This window comes from Bombina bombina, chromosome 9, assembly GCF_027579735.1.
Source record: "Bombina bombina isolate aBomBom1 chromosome 9, aBomBom1.pri, whole genome shotgun sequence".
In the NCBI taxonomy this organism is placed as follows: Eukaryota; Metazoa; Chordata; class Amphibia; order Anura; family Bombinatoridae; genus Bombina; species Bombina bombina.
In genome coordinates this window covers 56,972,561-56,994,605 of record NC_069507.1, presented here as the reverse complement: position 1 = coordinate 56,994,605, position 22,045 = coordinate 56,972,561, and the positions used below count along the sequence as shown (strand labels likewise).

The 22,045-nt window shown below is 38.4% G+C and overlaps 1 protein-coding gene across 9 annotated transcripts in view; it reads right to left on the bottom strand.

Moving 5' to 3' along the window:
- Positions 1-22,045, bottom strand: part of KCNMA1 (potassium calcium-activated channel subfamily M alpha 1) — a 940,359-nt gene that overhangs the window by 367,644 nt on the left and 550,670 nt on the right. For all 9 annotated transcript variants that reach the window (XM_053692132.1, XM_053692131.1, XM_053692126.1 and 6 more), the window contains exons 7-8: positions 13,816-13,891; positions 12,810-12,980 (exon numbers count right to left, since the gene is read on the bottom strand). In XM_053692132.1, coding sequence (XP_053548107.1) covers positions 12,810-12,980; positions 13,816-13,891 — 247 coding nt within the window. The remainder of the gene's footprint in view (positions 1-12,809; positions 12,981-13,815; positions 13,892-22,045) is intronic.

Genomic DNA, 22,045 nt, shown 5'->3' with positions numbered 1-22,045 from the left:
CAAAAAAATAAGAAAAGAAAAAGGGGGACATATCACAAAAAAATAAGTTCACTTCACAAAAAAAAAGTATGATAAAAAAATTTAAAAAAAATTCTTTGAACCAGAAGATGTGTTTTGTGTTAACAATGGAAGAAATGGTTTTGTTTATGGGAAAGTTTATCAAGGTCAAACAGCCAAACATGGGACTTAATATAATACATCTGTAACTTTATTTTAGGATATTTCTATTGGTTTAAAAGTGAATGTGATTGTTCTCTGTGCATTAACAAAAGATATTTGGTGAGAATATTTGCACACATTCACACCCATACATTTCTAGTAAGTAATCCTTTATAGAAATACAATCTCTCAACTATAAATGTAGCCACTCTTCTAAGCATATACTCACATGCACAACTCATTACTTATCTCTGTGTTTACAAATTCGTTTAAAACTAAGAAATTAACCAGAATACTGAGGAGCCCAGAAAACTTTGTTTTAGAAGGGAAGAATAATTTTAAAATTTAAATTTTAAAAAAACTAAAAGGTTTGAAGCCAGAACTAGAATTTTCGGAATCATGTATCCAGTCCTGACTTATGTACAACATCGTATTTAGGGTATATTTCAAGCTGTTAGAACTTGACATTCAAATCAATATTCTCAATTCTAATTTTTGATGTTTTAAAAAACACTTTAAATTTCTTGGATATGTTAAAGGGATATGAAACCTAAAAAAAATAAATTATTTCATCATTCTGATAGAGCATGCAATTTTAAGCAACTTTCTAATTTACTCCTATTATCAATGTTCTTCGTTCTCTTGGTATCTTTATTTGAAAGAGCAGCATTTAGCCACCAATCAGCAAGCACTACCTAGGTTCGGAACCAAAAATGGGCCGGCTCCTAAGCTTTACATTCCTGCTTTTCAAATAAAGATACCAAGAGAACGTAGAAAATTTGATAATAGGAGTAAATTAGAAAGTTGATTCAAATTGTATGCTCTATCTGAATCATTAAAAAAATGGGATTCATATCCCTTTAATTATATGTTCATGATTGTTTTAGAAGACGTTTTTTAATTTATCACACCTATTTAATCCAAATAAAAGGCTCACAGAGTAGAGCAGAGTATACCCCATATTTACTTCTTTTTCATAGATTTTTTTTTTTATATATACACACACACAGACAAATACAAGTGCACGTGATCTCACATGCACATAAATGCACACACATGCTTGGACTCACCCATAACACTTTTATTAAACTATATTATTTCTCAAGCAGTAACTCATTTATGCATAGGGCAATAAACCTATACATACTCTTCCTATAACTGTTGTAACTAAGAGGATCATTGCTAGGAGGTTTTGTGTGGAAGGAAGAAATATTTAAATGCTTAACGGAATTAAAATAGATGTGCTTTAATGTAAATATACAGATTTCTTATATTTATTAGTAGAGTACAGGGGTAGGATACAATTCTGGACTGTTATCTCCCTTTAACTGGATCTATTAAAGGGCCAAATGCAGTACAGGAAAACAACCGCAGGCTGTAGGTAATTTGCCCTCTATTCAAAACACATCTCTGGTTCTTTGGTCTTTGGAAAAAAAAATATATATAAAGAGACAGGTTAAATGGGCTGCCAATACATTTTCTAAGAAAAAAATGAATTTGTGTTTCAAATATATATATATAAAAAAGCAAATTTATGTTAAAAAGTCCTTATAAAAAGGGAAAGACCACCAAGGACTGCTGGGACGTCCCCTAAATGTTCTCAGGGGGAGGGTGTGGGAACATTAACAACAAAACAAGGAGACAAAAAAGCTTGCGAAAAAAAGGTGATGGTATCCAAGGATCACACAATAGGGAGAGCAGGGAAGGGTTAAATCTACTGCTAAACAAAATTGTACACATAAAAACAGAGCCATGTTTTGTCCAACAAACATCTATGTTTTAAGCTGCTGTTTGCAAAGGCCACTGATAGAGAAGGGAAAAAAGCAGTATGTGAAGTGAGTTAAATGTATGTACTTGACATGCAATATATTAAGTGATATCCATTCCTATACATTGTGTTATATAGGATTATACAGCACATTTCTATATAGAACTATATGTAATTAATTTCTATATAGGACTGCATGCAGCACATTTCTATATAGGTCTATATGTAGTGCATTTCTATATAGGGCTATATGTAGTGCATTTCTATATAGGGCTATATGTAGTGCATTTCTATAAAGGACTATATACAGTGCATTTCTATACAGCACTTTTATTTGCAGTGCATTTCTTTATAGGACTATAAGCAGTACATTTCTATATAGGGATATATGTAGTGCATTTATATACAGGGCTATATGTAGTGCATTTCTATATAGGACTATATGCAGTGCATTTCTGTGTAGGGCTATATGTAGTGCATTTCAATATAGGACTATATGCAGTGCATTTCTATATAAGGCTATATGCAGTACATTTCTGTATAGGGATATATGTAGTGCATTTCTATACAGGGCTATATGTAGTACATTTCTATACAGGACTATATGAAGTGCATTTCTATACAGGACTATAAGCAGTGCATGTCTATACAGGACTATATGCAGTGCATTTCTATATATGACTATAAGCAGTGCATTTCTATATATGACTATAAGCAGTGCATTTCTATATATGACTATAAGCAGTGCATTTCTATATATGACTATAAGCAGTGCATTTCTATATATGACTATAAGCAGTGCATTTCTATATATGACTATAAGCAGTGCATTTCTATATAAGGCTATATGTAGTGCATTTCTATATAGGGCTATATGCAGTGCATTTCTATATAAGGCTATATGCAGTGCATTTCTATATATGACTATAAGCAGTGCATTTCTATATAAGGCTATATGTAGTGCATTTCTATATAGGGCTATATGCAGTGTATTTATATATAGGGCTATATGCAGTGCACTTCTATATAGAACTATAAGCAGTGCATTTCTATATAAGACTATATGTAGTGCACATCTATATCGGACACCGCTTTTCAAAGCTTTTAAATGTAATGTAACCAGCTAGAACAAAGCCTTAAAAGGACCATAAATTGCAAAAAGGAAAATGGCCTAATGTGTTAGAGCAATTTAAAATGTATTGCACTATTGCTATATAAGCATGTGCTTAACACCTGATGAACACATCTGGTGAGCCAATGACAAGAGGCATATGTGCATAGCCAGCAATTACTATCTAGCTCCAAGTAATGCATTGCTGCTCCTAAGCCTACCTAAGTATGCTTTTCAATGAGGGATGCCAAAATAATAAAGTATATTTGATAAGTAAATTGAAATCTGAACCAAGAAAGATGATTTTATTGTAATTCAATGTCCCTTTAAATTTTCCCCAGTGTTGTCACAATTTACACAGTTATAAGTAACGGATCACAAAGGTAGCTTATTATAAGTTACCTAAATGTAAAGGGACAATATGCGCAACAATGTTTTATTATGCATATATAAATAGTATAAATCTAGTCTAACTTAAACAAGCAGGACATGCATGTTGCATACCCAGAGATTTGTTGCTCATTGGCTAACTGGAATATCTCCCAGACATCTGTAAAATGAGTTTATTTAGCATAGAAGCATCCAGTAATGTTTTGATAAGCCTTAGTTTGTATGGAACAAAGGAAATATTAACCATAATGTCCCTTTAATCAGGGAATGATACATGCATGTTATACTGTACACTATAGATATCTATAGGGATAAAATATACAGTTACATAAACACACTGCCCATAGCAGAAGCATTCATTAGCAGTGGTTAATGTATATTTACAAAATAAAGTGTAGTTGCTAAGGGTAGTTACAGAACTGCATTTTAAAGAGATAGAGATATATATTTAAAGGGACATCCCAGCTAAATTAGAATCCACATGGATTAATTTCACTTTCGAATAGAAGCATTCTGTAATATACACGTATTATCAAAAATGCTTCTAATAAAAACTACAGCTGTTTCAAAAGTGTATTTAAGTATGCACTGTGCACCAGCATTTTAAACACAGCACTCGCTCAGAGAGCCTAAGGTGATTGTACCATCTGGTAATGATTCAATTGATTAATTTCTGACATGATATAAGCCCCACTGGTGCTCTGAGCAGCTGTAATATTTAAAATGCTGGTGCACTAAGAATATCCAGCTATGCTTCACATGCACGGTCAGAAAAATATTAACACTAAAACGGTGATAACATTTACTAGAAGCATTTTTGCCAATACATGTATATTGCAAATATGTTTCTATTCAAAGATGTAATTCATCTATGTGCATTTCAATTTTGACCAGAATGTCCCTTTAAACAGTAACACATATCTAGGGTACTGGTCTTCCCCACACTTCCTGGTCATCTGAAATAGGAGTATGTGGTTACTGTAAATTAAAATGATACTTAAAAAAAAACTAGTGTATTTATGATTGACAAGCTTTGAATATGAGCACAGGAAACTGTAAAATGAATTTTCATTAGGGAGACAGCTATGTGTCATGCAGGATGGAAGAAAAGCGAAAGTCATAGCGAGAATTTGCCAAGCAAGTTGCGCTTTGCCACAGTGCCAATACATATTGTTTGTTGGAATAATAGGGGACCAGGAGCGACAAAAAGGGAGAAAAAAAGCAGAGAGGGAGTCGACTGAAACCGCAAAAAAACATTTTCACAATAACCTTCCTGTTTAACCCTTCTTTACCAAGAGGTATGAAACAGTTCACTTAATGCTACAGGTATCTCTTTGCAGAGAATGGGTTAACCACCCCAATAATATCCTAGTAATAACAATAACTGTAAGAACGTTAAAAAAATGGAAACTTGATCATTTTAAGCAACTCACTGTAAGGTGAGAATAAAATGATACACTAGTCTCTTTCTACAATGAAACATTTTAAAAAGTGACCTATATCCATCCCAAATCCCAAACCCCATTGCTGTAAAGTAATGAGTATCACTACATTGCAGGCTTTCTCTCCAAAAAAGGATCATAAATATCATAATCTTATGATCACGGAATCTACCACAATTGTGCTCATACAGTGTGTCATACTCATTTTAAAGTTGAAATGGAACATCCCACTCCCCCCCCCCCCCCAAAAAAAACAACAACAAAATAACATAATTTATGTTTACCAGATAAATTCCATTCCTTTTATGTCAGGCAGAGTCCACGACTTCATTCCTTACTGTTGGGAAATACAACACCCGGCCACCAGGAGGAGGCAAAGACACCCCAGCCAAAGGCTTACATATCCCTCCCACTTCCCCTATCCCCCAGTCATTCTGCTGAGGGAACAAGGAAAAGTAGGAGAAACATCAGGGTATTAAAGGTGCCAGAAAAAATAACATAAAAAGGGAGCCGCCCATCAAAAAAATAAATTACAAGCGGGGTCGTGGACTCTCCCCCTGCCAGGAAGGAAAGGAATTTATCTGGTAAGCATAAATAATGTTTACCTTCCATAAAGCAGGGAGAGTCCACAACTTCATTCCTTACTTTTGGCAAAACTATTCCCAAGCTCCAGAGGATACTGAATGAATAACGGAAGGGAACAGAAAAAAAAGGCGGACCCTATTCTGAGGGCACCACAGCCTGCAAAACTTTTCTCCCGAAAGCTGCTTCAGCCGAAGCAAACACATCAAACTTGTCAAATTTATAAAAGTGTGTAAGGAGGACCAGGTAGTCGCCTTACAAATCTGATCCATTGAGGTTTTGTTCTTAAAAGTCCAAGAGGAAGCCACTGCTCTAGTGGAATAAGCCGCTATCCTCTCAGGAGGCTGTCGTTCTGCTGTCTCATAAGCTAAGCGGATGACACTCCTCAACCAGACAGATAGAGAAGTTGTACTAGCCTTCTGCCCCTTATGCTTCCCCGTATAGATGACAAACAAAGAGGGAGATTGTCTGAATTCCTTAGTAGCCTGAAGATAGAACTTCAAGGCACGAACCACATCTAGATTATGAAGCAAACATTCCTTCGGTGAAAAAGGATTAGGACACAAGGAAGGAACAACAATTTCTTGATTAATGTTACGATTCAACACCACCTTAGGAAGGAACCTTAGTTTAGTATGTAAAACTGCCTTATCAGCATGAAAAACCAGATAAGGGGGATCACATTGCAAAGCAGAAATCTCAGAAACTCTGCGCATAGAGGCAATAGCCAACAAAAAAGAACCTTCCAAGATAACAATTTAATGTCAACCGTGTGCATAGGCTCAAACAGAGCCTGCTGCAAAACACTAAGAACAAGATTGAGGCTCCAAGGCGGAGCCCCAGATCTAAACACGGGTCTGATCCTAGCCAGAGCCTTAACAAAGGACTGCACATCCAGAAGCTCAGCCAATCTTTTGTGCAGTAACACCGACAGGGCCAAAATCTGTCCCTTCAGGGAACTTGCAGATAGGCCCTTCTCCAGTCCATCCTGGAGGAAAGCTAAAATGCTGGCAACCTTAACCTTATGCCAGGAAAAGTCACGCTCTTCACACCAGTAGAAGTCCTCCACACTTTATGGTAGATACGACGAGTAACTGGCTTACAAGCTTGAACAAGAGTGTCAATAACGCTCTCAGAGAACCCTCTTTTGGCTAAGTCTAAGTGTTCAACCTCAACGCAGTCAGCCTCAGAGAATCTTGATTTTGATGAACGAAGGGACCTTGTATCAGCAGATCTCTGGGACAAGGTAACCTCTGAGGAGATGAGGACATCCCCACCAGATCCGCAAACCACGTCTTTCGCGGCCACGAGGGAGCAATCAGAATCCCAGATGCTCGCTCCTGCTTGATGCGAGCCACCACATGGTACTGATAGGCCATCTATAGATTCCGCTTGAGGATCCCTCGACCCGTACCTGGGTAGCTTGGTATTAAGGCGTGATGCCATGAGATCTATCTCTGGCGTCCCCCACTCACTGCATATTTCTGCAAACACCTCGGGTGAAGAGACCATTCCCCTATGTGAAAGGATTGCCTGCTGAGGAAGTCTGCTTCCCAATTGTCCACACCCAGAATGTGGATCACTGACAGCGTACATTTGTGTAAGGATTCTCAGAATCTGAATATTCAAAGCTGGATCTACAACGGCAGATCTGAAAACTGGTTGAATGTTTCACTTGGCACAAGATTATTTTTGTAGGAAATAATCTACTAAGTGCTTAAAGTGAGTTAATAGATATGTATAGAAAAATAGATTTCAGCAGACACAAGTATCGACTTGTTGCCAAGTTAGTTAGGCACTGAAATAAAGTATAAGTTGTACGTGTAGAAACTGAAACAAAGTCCCAAATAAACAGGTTGCTGTTTGGTGAAAGTCAAAATAATCTGTAGTGTTACATTAACAAGCAGGAGTTTGTTTCCCCCAAGTAAATCACAGTACCTTCAAGGGAAATGATTAGACAGCGATGAGGACAGAGTCGTTGGAGGATTGATTCATCACAGTTCGGAGACTAACTCCGGTAACGGAGCGAGAGGTATTCAGCGAGAAGACAAACAAGGTCTGAGTGACGTCACAGGTAGGCGTGTCAATGTTCGTTAAAGGGCTGCAATGGTAATGAAGCTGAGAGTAAACAGCGTTCCGGGCATACAGATTGAACTGATGATCCGCAGCCCAACTTGACTGTATTCACTTTAGAAGGGTGACCTTACAATACTGGAGTAGTTGTAATCCAAATTACGTAGATAGAAATAGAACTCAATGGGAGTGCAAGATACAGGTCCCGCACAATGTCAGTAACACAATAACTAAGCACAAGCGTGACGTCAGAGAGCAGGTTAAGCAGAGGAAGTAGGCAGGTTCTAACAAGAAGTCTAAAATAGGTTAAGGTGGAATTAAATAATCCCGAAATAAATAAAGGTGGAATTAAGTAATCCTGACAATTTGTGAGTCTCCGTCCACTCTAGTATCTGAGATGTTCCCCCTTGATGGTTGATATAAGCAACCAAGGTTATATTGTCTGATTGGAATCTGATAAACTGAGACAAACCCAGAAGGGACCAAGTCTTCAAGGCATTGAAGATTGCCCGGAGTTCCAAAATATTGATCAGAAGAAAGGACTCCTCCTAAAACCACAGACTTTGTGCCTTCTTGGCACCCCAAATGGCTCCCCAGCCAGAAAGGCTTGCGTCCGTAGTCACAATCTCCCAGGATGGTCTCAAAAAGCACATGCCTTGGGACAGATTCTCTGGACAGAGTAACCAGGAGAGCGAGTCTCTCGACAGGCTACCCAGCACAATCTGCTAAGACCGATCTGAAAAGTTGCTGTTCCATTGTCTCAGCATGCATAGTTGTAAGGGTCTGAGATGGAATCTGGCAAAATGAATGATGTCCATGCAGGACACCATGAGTCTAATTTCCTACATACACTGAGCCACTGAGGGTCTTGAGGTGGCCTGGAGGGCAAAACATGCAGAAGTTAGCTTGCAACATCTCTGATCTGTGAGGAATATTCTCATGAATATAGAGTCTATTGCAGTTCCAAGGAAATTCACCCTTGTGCTTGGAGTAAGAGAACGCTTTTCCAAGTTTATCTTCCATCCATGTGATCGAAGAAGACTGAGAAGAGACTCTGAATGTTCTTCCTCTAGACGAAAAGATGGTGCCTGTACCAAGATATCGTCCAGATAAGGCGATACTGCAATAGCTTGTGTTCTGGCAACGGCTAGAAAAGCCCTCAGAATCTTTGTAAATATCCTTGGAGCAGTAGCTAGGCCAAACTTAAGAGCTATGAAGTGCTGATCCAGAAAAGCAAACCTCATGAACTGAAAATGTTCCCTGTGAATCGGGACATGAAGGTATGCATCCTTTAGGTCTATATTGGTCATAAACTGTCCTTTCTGAACCAGAGACCGTATTGACCGTATTGTTTCCATCTTGAAAGAGTTGACACTCAGAAACTTGTTTAGGCACTTTAGGTCCAGAATTGGACGGAAAGTTCCCTCCTTCTTTGGAACCACGAAAATGTTTGAATAAAACCCCAAACCTCTTTCTTCTGTAAGTACCGGGACAATTACTCCTAGAGAGGAGAGATCCTGCACGCAACCTAAGAAGGCATCCCTCTTTTCTGGTCTTGTCGAAAGACTGGAGAGTAGGAATCTGCTCCTGGGCGGATGAGACTTGAATCCTATCCTGTATCCTTGAGATACAACCTCCAGAACCTAAGGATCCTGTACATCCTGGAACCAAGCATCTAAAAAAAGAGACAGTCTGCCCCTACTCATTCCGATCCCGGATCGGGGGCTACCCTTTCATGGCGATTTGTTCTCGGTGGGCTTCTTAGTCTGTTTGAACTTATTCCAGGAGTGAGCCGGCTTCCAAGTACTCTTGGGCTTCTCGGACTTGGAAGAGGACAGCTGTCGTTGCGACTTGTCAGCACGAAAGGAACGAAAATTAGACAGTTGCCGTCCCTTAGGCCTATTCTTCTTATCCTGCGGTAGGAAGGCACCTTTCCCTCGGGTAACCATAGAGATAATGAATTCCAGCCCTGGACCAAATAAAATCTTCCCCTTGAAGGGAAGAGAAAGGAGTCTGGAGTCTGATTCCTGGCACCCTGACACAATGTTCGCCATCTAAACTGGCACAGGACCTTCCTATCTTCGTAAACACTGTCTAATTTAGGGATCTTAGGCTCCTCAGGGAGTGAAGCCTCTGGAACCTCTAGAGTAGACAGAACCTCTTTTAATAAAAAACACAGATGCTCAATTTTAAATCTAAAGGAGGGTTCCTCCGCTGAAGGAGGTTTAGTAACTGAAGCCTCTGATTCAGAAAGTTCACCCTCTGAAGCTACAGAGGTTAACTCATCCATGGATAGCTGAGATATAGTAGCTAAATCCGACAAATATTTAGATGACTCTAGGGCAGGAGAACCTTTCTCTTGAGTTTGTTAGAGCGAGGTAAGGCACTCAGGGCCGCAGACACCGCCGATTGTAACTGCGCAGTAAAGACTGCTGGAACAAAAGCCCCCTCCAGATGGAGGATTAGTTGAGCCGCGGGAAACTGCATATGGAGCGGTAATGTAGAAAGGGTAGTAATTTCTCGGGACCCAGATTCCTGAGAAGTAGACGGCTCAGAAGGGCTGATAGCACTATGAGTATTAGCAGGTTTGTCTCCCTTCTTAGACTTTAGAACAGTGTTTAGGCAAATGGAACAAAATTGAACAGGCGGGAAAACCACAGCCTCCTCACAATATAAACAGGAATTATTAATCAGTACAGAAGGAGCGGAACCTTCTAATGTAGTATCAGAGTCTTCCATAGCTTTGTATATACCCACAGAAGGAAAATAAAAAAGAAACACTTTTATTTAAAAAACAGCACCTTAATACTCCCAATGGCTGGGGCACTCACCACCTCCTAGACCCAAATATCTAACAGGGAAAACGCTCTCTTCAGGAGTGATGTCTGCAGCAGGATCTTAGGAAATGAAAGAGACCACACCCGGTCACGTGGTACATAAGACATGACTTCCCCTGCTATGAAAAAGGGCGCCAAGCTATTATGAGCTGCGTAACACTTCAAAAACAAGAGTGAAACCTGTTTGTTCCAAGCCAAAAAAACACACAGCCTATGAGCCTAAAAAACTCTCACATTAAGCAGATATAAATCCCCAAACTGTTCAAATAATCTCCCGGAAGGAGATATTAACCCTTGATCCTATTGAGGTATAAATGAGCAACACTGTGACCCAGGATCCATGCTGTGGAACAGGCACAGCCTCTCAAGTGTGACAGTCTTGCTGCAGCGCTTCTGACATGGACTTGAGTGTGTAGCAGCAAGCAGTGAAACGCGTCAACACTGATTGCTAAGGAGCTGTTAGCAACAGTCTGGATGGGTTCGCAGGAAAACTTTCCCTGCATCTCCAGACTTTCATCAATACTCTCACTGAGAGGTTGACATGACTACTTAAAACTCCAGTCCTTTTTTAAAGGGAACATACCCATTACTATCCAAATCTTCTGACACCTCCTATAGTGACAAAAGGCAAAGAATGACTGGGGGATAGGGAAAGTGGGAGAGATATTCAAGCCTTTGGCTGGGGTGTCTTTGCCTCCTCCTGGTGGCCAGGTGTTGTATTTCCCAACAGTAAGGAAATGGATCAGTCACATTATTAGGATATAAAAGTAGGTAACATTAGGAATACACCTATATTACAAAATCTGCAAAAGGTTGTTCCTTCCCTGTGGTTGAAGTGTTACAACTAGCAGTGGTACTGGTTTAGTTATACAGTGTGTGGGTCTGTAAAGGTTTGTATGCTCTCTGCTCTGGAGTCATAAGGAATGGAGAGGTCTCTCCGACACAAGAGCCTTCTCTAGGTTCCTGTGTCATTAAATTTGCACAGAATAATAATATGGGAATATAATCTGTCTATTCTTTACTGAAAGACGCCTTTACTGTTACTATGTTCTTAATATGTGAAATATAATTCCCAAGCTCTCTCAATAAAAACTGTGTGTGTGTGAGTATATATATATATATATATATATATATATATATATATATATATATACTGTATATAAAGGTTGTCTAAGGATTAAGCAAGTGTTTTACAAATATGCAAGGCAAACTGTTTTCCTGCAATGACATGCTAGTAAAAAATATTTTACTTTTCCGGTGACTAAGTATTTTTCTAATTTGATTAAACATTGACTAACTAAATATCAACATTTCCAAAAATGTGATCATTCCATTAATTTTTATTTGTAGAAGCACATAATACACCATTAAACAAGCAGGTGCTTTTTTAATTTGCTTAATTTTTTCCCCAAACTTCACAGCGATCTCATGATATTTCCCTGAGTGCAAAGTTTTGAGATTTGCTTTAAAGCAATGGTAGGTGTAATCTGATTTTATAATCAATGATCAATAACTAACAAATGAGCCTGGAACACTACTTGAGATGTACTTAAATTAAAGGCACATACAACAATTTGAGATTGTAATATAAAATGTTTAATTACGTGTGGTTTTAAAAAAAATCACATTTAAATATTTCCTTATTTATTTTCCCCTTTGCACAGTTAAACTTGTGTGTGGGTTTTCCCAATCTGAGAATGGGAAGTGTACACTGTAGGGTTAACAAGCCTAACCCTGCCAAATATCTGTCCTTAATTGGCCTCAGCAAAGGTGATAATATGACAATAATGCAGGTTTTGCAAACAAAATGACAGTGGCCTTTAGGTACAAGTCCAGATCGGCTTCTCCAAATAAGACAAATGTTGGGGAGATTCAATATATTTCCAATAGCACAAAACTGAACAGCACCACCAGGTAGGCAATCTTCCAATTACTATTTTATTTATTATTTATATCATGGACATGAACACATATGGCCTGCTATTTCTACTGTCTCTTTAATTGGAAGTGATGCTGTGTATCAGATTACTAATTACAAATAAGATCTCTTAAAAAAGATACACATAGAGTATTGTTAAAACATTGGTGGTCTAATACCAAGGCATTCTGTGTAATGCACTACACAAAGATTGTGTTTGGCCATTAAAAAATAATAATAGCAATGTGTTAACAAATTCAGAAAATGTTCACACTCAGTTGGTATGTTAATTTATTGTAAGAATACAGAAAAGTCTTTATTAACAGGATAATTTGAATTAATTATTTATATTATACTACTTTTGTGAAAGTTTCTGTGATGTGTGGACATACAGACAAATAAAATAGTATCCAAGCTTATTGTAACACCTCAACCACAGCATAAACACTTAATTTCCAGAGAAGGAAGTCTCAACAAGTCCACCTGCTTCTAATTATATATATATATATGCAAATAAAATCATTTTTACCAAACCGCCGAGAATGAAGAAGACCATGAATAGGCGCCCAAGAGTGGTTTTTGCATAAACGTCTCCATATCCCACAGTGGACATTGTCACCATGAGAAGGTAAACACATTCCCAGTATGTTAAAGCCTGGTTGTTCTTAAAATCCTTCCATGGGTCTCCTGAGTTCTCCACCTGTAAGGAAAATCAACAACAAAACATATACATGTTTTTGTTAATAAAACAATAGAGAACACACTTCCCTACCAGACTGTATACATGGCTGTGAGTGGGACATGTCAATAGTCTGCTCCACCAATCTTTCTTTTCAAAACTATTTTCATCATGTTCCAAAAAGGGGCCAAACGAGTCTCCAGATGTGAAACTTTAGTTTCACATAGAACAAGTTGTAATTTTATAGATACCAGATTTCCAAAGCAGCAGGCAAGTTATTAAAGCAAATTGTCATGTGAGATATCAAATAAGACTTGGCCTGGTAGCCATATTACCTTATAAACAAACAAGAGTGGCTTTTGAGAACTATTTCAGTTCTGCTATTTTGTTTTGTCTAAAATCTTAAAGAGACATTTCAATGAAAAAATGACAAGCTCTATTTACATTACATCATATCATGTTTACATTTAATGTCCATTGGTTACTATGTGTTTAACCCATTCTGTGCTCTCCTGTGCAGGACACAGTTGGTCAGCCAATCAGAGATGGCAGTTGCATGTAGCAGCCTGTGGTTGTGTTCTGCTTGGGAGCTGCTTCTATGTGGGACTTTACCTATGTAACCCTTTTGCAGGGTGGGGGGGGGGAAAAACATATAGAATGTTCTTTTATAACTGCCATTTTACTTGGATGTTATACAGGTTTTTTTTGTTTTTTTTTAAGTCTAATCAAAAGATTTCCATGAATAACTTGTTATATATTCAGTTTTCCACAATACTTAAATCTGGTTTGTATACTCTACTTGTAGCACAAGTTCATTTGTGCACATTTGGCAACATTACATATAATAAGTACTCACCAAATGGATAAATCCAGCAGCTGTCAGCCAGGTACTAATAAATATCGAACAAAGGTTAACCAGCTTAATGGAATTACTGCAAGAAGGGAAAGAAATTCCACAAATTACTTATGATGAAAATTACCTAAACATTTATTACTTATAAAAAGTTCTAAAGACCAGGGCATTACTTATGAGTCAGCACTGATTGGCTAAAATGCAAGTCTGTCAAAAGAACTGAAATAAGGGAGCTGTCTGCAGAGGCCTAGGTACAATTTAATCACAGAGTTAAAAAAGTATATTAATATAACAGTGTTGTTTATGCAAAACTGGGGAATGGGTAATAAAGGGATTACCTATCTTTTTAAACAAAAAACATTCTTTAAGTGATTATATTAAGGCATATTATTTTAATTATTAATACCTATTTCTCAAAAAAGTATATTCAAGTAATTATTATTAATTAGATAAGGAATGGAATAAGACACATGTTTGTCTGTATTTATGTATAATAATAATTACTGGACAGGCATTTCTTCAAATATAATATCTTCTGCCTGTGTGTGACATAAATATATAAAAAAAAATCTCTGTGCATATTTGTTTCTGCAAATATATCAATAAATAGAAACAAAAACAATATATAATAAAGTTTATTTAAAAAAAAAACTAAAGCAATGGTTGTTCTTTATTTATTTTGCTTGCTCTATATTTAGATCAGATTAGTATAAAAAATAGTTTGCCCTGAGCTGCTGTGGACATCTGTGGAAAATCCGGATTAAATGTCTCATGCTAAACCCCCTTTAGGGCTGTAAACACCCTGCATGTGCCAGACACCTCCACAGCCTAAAAGAAAACAATATTCAGCAGGTTTAGGAACGGTACAAACCAGATTGTGTAGCTAAAATGTATACAGTGCTGACCATTTAATGCAAGTGACTAATTAATAAGCAGGATGAACGGCAGGCACATGAATTTCTGCAGAACATTAATACAAGACTGAAAACAGGACAGGCTCACATAGTGCAATAGTGCATAGTGCAAAGTAATAGCTACTAATGTGTTAACAGCTGGAAGTAGATATTGAGGGGCCTATTTATTAAAGGTCTGGCGGACCTAATCTGACAGTGCGGATCAGGTCCGACAGACCTCGCTGAATGCAGAGAGCAATACGCTCTCTGTATTCAGCATTGCACCAGCAGCTCTTGTGAGCTGCTGATGCAACGCGGCCCCCTGGGTGTCAATCAACCCGATCGGTTTGAATTCTGGCGATGTCTGTCCGCCTGCTCAGAGCAGGCGGACAGAGTTATGGAGCAGCGGTCTTTAGACTCGCCAGAAACACAGGGCCTCAAGCTCCATTCGGAGCTTGATAAATGGGCCTCAGAGGCTCAGGCAGTACTGGGTCTCAATTTGTTACTGATGACTCATTAAAGGGACAGTAAATACCTTGCAATTATAACACTTATCTACAGTCTTCCAATAAATGAACATGTCAGCAGAGTTTGAATGTTACAAGAACACATTAACAGCATTTTTTTGTTAATAGTCAAACTTCACCCACAACTTTCTATATGAGGAGAAGCAATTCCAGACTTGAGTGTGGAGTAGGGTTGTCACGTGTCTGGGAATGACCCGGACAGTTAGGGATTCCATCTGCGTGTCCAAGATTGAAGCTAAGTCTAGTCCGGATATGCAAATGTCCGGGTTTGGTGGAAAACAACTACAGTCAAAAAGGTGATAATGTGCATTTGCAAAATACTGCACATGCTTATAGTTATTTCTATCTAGCGTGTGTTTGTCTTTGTGTGGGAATGTGTGTGTGTGCGTAAGTATCTTTGTGCACAAGAATGTGTGTCTTTCTGTTTGTCAGTGTCCATCTGTGTGTGTGAGTCTGTGTATTTGTGTGTATGTGAGAGAGAATGTTTGTGAGAGTGTGTGTGTGTGTTAGTGTGTAAGAGTGTGTGAAATATTTACAGTAATTACACTGTTAAACACTTTATTAAATATGAATATTGCATAAATATGATTTTACATGTTTTCATCTGCTTGACAACAATGGGCTTCAATGCATATATATATATATATATATATATATATATATATATATATATATATATATATATACATACACACACACTACTTCTATATTAAAGCCCCTTGCAGCTTTTTTTTCCCTAACACCTGAGACTTCATGACTTTGAGCTCTTGTAGCTTTTAATTGCAATTTTTTTTAAAATAAATTTTATTGGGTAGTGTTAATGAGTAATTTTGATGTGTTTTGTGCAACATTTTAGTCAAGCTTAACAACAGTTAACCAGAGCTCTGAAGTCACACTAAATTCAATTGTGCTTGATTGAATTTGCTTACTTTCAACTTGTAATAAAAGTGCTACTTCCGACGCTCACAAAGAGCCGCAATAAATAATACTTCATTAATAAGTAATAAATAATAATAATAATATCGCTTGAGTGCAACAGTTAGCGCGCCTCTCGTAATCAAGCCCATAGACTGTTATGTGCACATAAGCTCCTATTAGGCTACGTAGGTCTACTCTTCGGAAAAGGATACCAAGACAAAAAGTCAAATTTAATAATAGAAGCAAATTGGAATGTTGTTTAAAAGTACGTGTTCTTTCTGAATCATGAAAACTTTATTTTGACTTTAGTGTCTCTTTCAATATTAAAAAAAAGATAATACTAATCTATTGTTAATACTGATTAACACAATTTGTGTTTTCCAATTATATGATTGTAGAAAATGTAGTTCCATTTGTAGACTATAAATACAATTTATCAAGTGTAGATTGTATTAAACTGGTAAAATATTTAAGTAATATTTATGAATTTTAGATTATGAATGATCTCAAGGATAGTAAGCTTAAAATTAATTCTGCTGCACATGTAACACACAATTCAACAACAGAGAGTTGACTGAAAAGGCTCTCTTTTGTACAGTAGTCAGAACAGATAAAGTTATTTCTGGCAATGGTGATAAAGAACTGAAAATCGTATCTATAATGAGGCAACAAGGGTTGCAAAATGTATATGTGCTAAAATATTACCTACAAAATTAATATATTTCAAAATTGCTTTACAATCCTTGGTGTTTTAAAGCTTTACTCTTATTGCAAGCAAACTACATATTGGATTAGTAGAGTCATCTTTTCTTTGTGCAGAATATTATGATACATTATGATTTTATGTAATATCTGAAAATGTCTCCCTATTACTAGCAGTGTTTGGTAACTATCATGATAAGTAGGTCATTTGCAGCCTCTTATCACCTTCTTTGACAGCCTCACAACCCAGCTGTATTTTAATCTTTATTTTATAAGTTAGGATAACTGACTAATACATCGGAAGCATTTCTACTGAAGACCTAAGTCAGTGCATGGGTTAAGCCTCTTGCAGAATTTTCTCTCTGGTATGAATGGCTAGGCACTAATTCATGAATGAGATTTCAATGTAATCCTAATGCCTTCATGAGTGGGATACCCACACACCCATCTGTTCCTCTTGTCACATAGAAAGATATAGATAATGACAAAATACCACAGACCTGTGGTCAAACACACAGTAGGGCATATGCATTTAGAGAGGCAAAAATAATACACATTTGTGTTTTATAGCGATGTATTTAGAAAAAAAAATGATGCTGACACACCATAGCGCATTTGGTTAGAGTCATTCCATTTAATTCTAAAGAGAGAGCATCAACAAGTTAAATTAATTTTTGACTTAGTGTCACAAGAGGAACTATATGGTTATATCTAGTGTACAGGAATTAAAAAATCCAAATTTCTTTTTAAAAAAATGATCAAAAAATACTATTTTCACTGCATGTAAGCAACAATCTTTTCTGCCTGTGTCTTTGGTTTGTTTTTGTTGTAATCTAAAATGCAAATAATAATCTATATTTATTTTAAACAACAAACATTACCTTTCTATTTACAGTACCGTACTAACTTTCTGAGGGTACTATATATACAAAAGTGTAAAAATTATATAAAACTACCTTTAGGTAACATGTATAAGCTGTGTTATGACATGTAAATATTGCCTATATGACATCAGATATTGTTGTTTACACTTGATTCCATCCCCTCTCCAAACTGTCCAATTTTACAGATGCAAATATACAAATATTCCAAAACCAAACTATTCTGAAATACAAACCTTTTCTGGTCCCAAGAAGTTTGGGTAAAGGGATTTCTAACTGTACTGATGTTACTAAATATAAGTATAAAGTGAAGTTCTGACTTATGTTTATCTCTGAAATGACATGTAATAAACATTACATGTATAGAATGATCCATTCATTAAGGTGTCTAATTTAAAATCAAGTGAAAATGACAATTTGTATCAAAACTCGCCTCAAAATCAGGAGGTGGCATTCAATACCAAGTGTTCCAGTTGTTATATGTAGCTATTCAGCTGATGAAGTAAATATATATATACGGCTGCAATATCTCACACTACAGGCAGCCATATTGGCTTAAAATGATATTTAAATGATAAGAGAATAGAGGGGAGCGCCAAAAAGGCTGAGGTAGATAAGTAAGTAAAATATACACTTTAATCAGTACATATAATATCTAATACATATAATATCTAATACAATAAAATACATGGATCCATGTCTAATACCTAAAAACAGTAAAAAACAGAATTTATGCTTACCTGATAAATTACTTTCTCTTGCGGTGTATTCAGTCCACGGATTCATCCTTACTTGTGGGATATTCTCCTTCCCTACAGGAAGTGGCAAAGAGAGCACACAGCAGAGCTGTCCATATAGCTCCCCCCTAGCTCCACCCCCAGTCATTCGACCAAAGGTTAAGAAGCCAAAGGAGAAACCATAGGGTGCAGTGGTGACTGTAGTTTAAACAAAAAATTTTGTACCTGACTTAATTGCCAGGGCGGGCCGTGGACTGGATACACCGCAAGAGAAAGTAATTTGTCAGGTAAGCATAAATTCTGTTTTCTCTTGCAAGGTGTATCCAGTCCACGGATTCATCCTTACTTGTGGGATACCAATACCAAAGCTTTAGGACACGGATGAAGGGAGGGAACAAGACAGGTACCTTAAACGGAAGGCACCACTGCTTGCAAAACCTTTCTCCCAAAAATAGCCTCCGAAGAAGCAAAAGTATCGAATTTATAAAATTTGGCAAAAGTATGCAGTGAAGACCAAGTCGCTGCCTTACAAATCTGTTCAACAGAAACCTCATTTTTGAAAGCCCATGTGGAAGCCACTGCTCTGGTAGAATGAGCAGTAATTCTTTCAGGAGGCTGCTGGCCAGCAGTCTCATATGCCAAACGGATGATGCTTTTCAGCCAAAAGGAAAGAGAGGTAGCAGTCGCTTTCTGACCTCTCCTCTTACCAGAATAGATAACAAACAAAGAAGATGTTTGTTTGAAATCCTTAGTTGCTTGTAAATAGAACTTTAAAGCACGAACTACATCAAGATTATGCAAAAGACGTTCCTTCTTCGAAGATGGGTTAGGACACAGAGAAGGAACAACTATTTCCTGGTTAATATTCTTGTTAGAAACAACTTTAGGAAGAAAACCAGGTTTGGTACGCAAAACTTTCCAAGATAACAACTTAATATCTATGGAATATAAAGGTTCAAACGGAACCCCTTGAAGATCTGAAAGAACTAGATTTAGACTCCATGGCGGAGCCACAGGTTTATAGACAGGCTTGATTCTGACTAAAGCCTGTGCAAACGCTTGAACGTCCGGTACCTCTGCCAAACGCTTGTGCAAAAGGATAGACAGAGCAGATATCTGTCCCTTTAAAGAACTAGCCGACAATCCTTTCTCCAAACCGTCTTGGAGAAAAGACAATATCCTGGGAATCCTAATCTTACTCCATGAGTAACCCTTGAATTCACACCATCAAAGATATTTCCACCATATCTTATGGTAGACTTTCCTGGTGACAGGCTTTCTAGCCTGGATCAGAGTATCTATAACTGACTCAGAAAAACCACGCTTTGAAAGAATTAAGCATTCAATCTCCAAGCAGTCAGAGAGAAACTAGATTTGGATGCTTGAACGGACCCTGTATTAGAAGGTCCTGCCTCATTGGCAGTATCCATGGTGGGACAGATGACATGTCCACTAGGTCTGCATACCAAGTCCTGCGTGGCCACGCAGGCGCTATCAAAATCACCGACGCCTTCTCCTGCTTGATTCTGGCGATCAGACGAGGGAGAAGAGGAAACGGTGGGAAAACATAAGCCAGATTGAAGGACCAAGGCGCTACTAGAGCATCTATCAATGCCGCCTTGGGGTCCCGGGACCTGGATCCGTAGAGAGGAAGCTTGGTGTTCTGAAGGGACGCCATCAGGTCCAACTCTGGAATGCCCCATAGCTGAGTCAGCTGGGCAAATACCTCCGGGTGGAGTTCCCACTCCCCCGGGTGAAAAGTCTGACGACTTAGAAAGTCCGCCTCCCAGTTGTCTACACCTGAGATGTGAATTGCTGAGAGATGGCAGGAGTGGGCCTCCGCCCACCTGATTATTTTGGTTACTTCCCTCATCGCTAGAGAACTCTTTGTTCCCCCCTGATGATTGATGTAAGCTACAGTCGTAATGTTGTCCGACTGAAATCTTATGAATTTGACCGCAGCTAGTTGAGGCCATGCCTGAAGCACATTGAATATCGCCCTCAGATTGAGCTACAGATGGTCGAGGAATGGAATGAAGAACTCGGCAAGTAGTTAAAAGTTTCAACTTTCTGACCTCCGTCAGAAATATTTTCATTTCTACCGAATCTATTGGTGTTCCTAGGAAGGGAACCCTTGTGAGTGGGGACAGGGAACTCTTTTTGATGTTCACCTTCCACCCGTGAGACCTTAGAAAGGCCAATACAATTTCCGTGTGAGCCGTGGCTCTGTGAAAAGACGGCGCCTGAATTAAGATGTCGTCCAAATAAGGCGACACCGCTATGCCCCGCGGTCTTAGAACCGCCAGAAGGGACCCTAGCACCTTTGTGAAAATACTGGGAGCAGTGGCTAAACCGAATGGAAGAGCCACGAACTGGTAAAGCTTGTCTAGAAAAGCGAACCGGAGGAACTGATGATGATCTTTGTGGATTAGGATATGCAGGTACGCATCCTTTAGATCCACGGTAGTCATATATTGACCTTTTTGGATCATAGGTAAGATTGTCCAATGGTCTCCATTTGTTTAGAAATTTGAGATCCAGGATTGGTCTGAAAGTTCCTTCTTTTTTGGGAACCACAAACAGGTTTGAGTAAAACCCCAGCTCTTGTTCCGCAATTGGAACTGGGTGGATCACTCCCATTGTATGTAGGTCTTCTACACAGCGTAAGAACGCCTCTTTCTTTGTCGTGTCTGTAGACAGACGAGAAATATGGAACCTTCCCCTTGGAGGGGAGTCCTTGAATTCTAGAAGATATCCCTGGGTAACAATCTCTAAAGCCCAGGGATCGAGAACATCTCTTGCCCAGGCCTGAGCAAAGAGAGAAAGTCTGCCCCCTACTAGATCCGGTTCCGGATCGGGAGCTACCCCGTCATGCTGTCTTGGTAGCAGCTGCAGGCTTTTTGGCCTGTTTACCCTTGTTCCAGCCCTGATAAGACTTCCAGGTTGCCTTGGGCTGTGAAGCGTTACCCTCTTGCTTTGCAGCTGTAGAGGCTGAAGCGGGACCGCTCCTGAAATTAAGAAAGGAACGATATTTAGCTTTGTTTTTAGCCTTAAAAGGCTTGTCCTGGGGGAGAGCATGGCCCTTTCCCCCCGGTGATTTCTGAAATAATCTCTTTTAATTCTGGCCCGAAAAGGGTCTTTCCCTTGAAAGGGATATTTAACAATTTGGATTTTGACGACACATCGGCTGACCATGACTTGAGCCAAAGCGCTCTGCGTGCCATAATGGCGAAGCCTGAATTTTTTGCCGCTAACTTAGCTAATTGCAAAGCGGCATCTGTGATAAATGAATTAGCCAGCTTTAGAGCCTTAATTCTATCCATAATTTCGTCATATGAGGTCTCCGTCTGGAGCGACTCCTCCAGCGCCTCAAACCAGAAAGCCGCTGCAGTAGTTACAGGAACAATGCAGGCAATAGGTTGGAGAAGAAAGCCTTTTTGAACAAAGATTTTCTTAAGTAAACCTTCTAACTTTTTATCCATAGGATTTTTAAAAACAGAATTGTCTTCAATTGGTATGGTTGTGCGCTTAGCAAGTGTCGAAACAGCCCCCTCTACCTTAGGGACCGTCTGCCA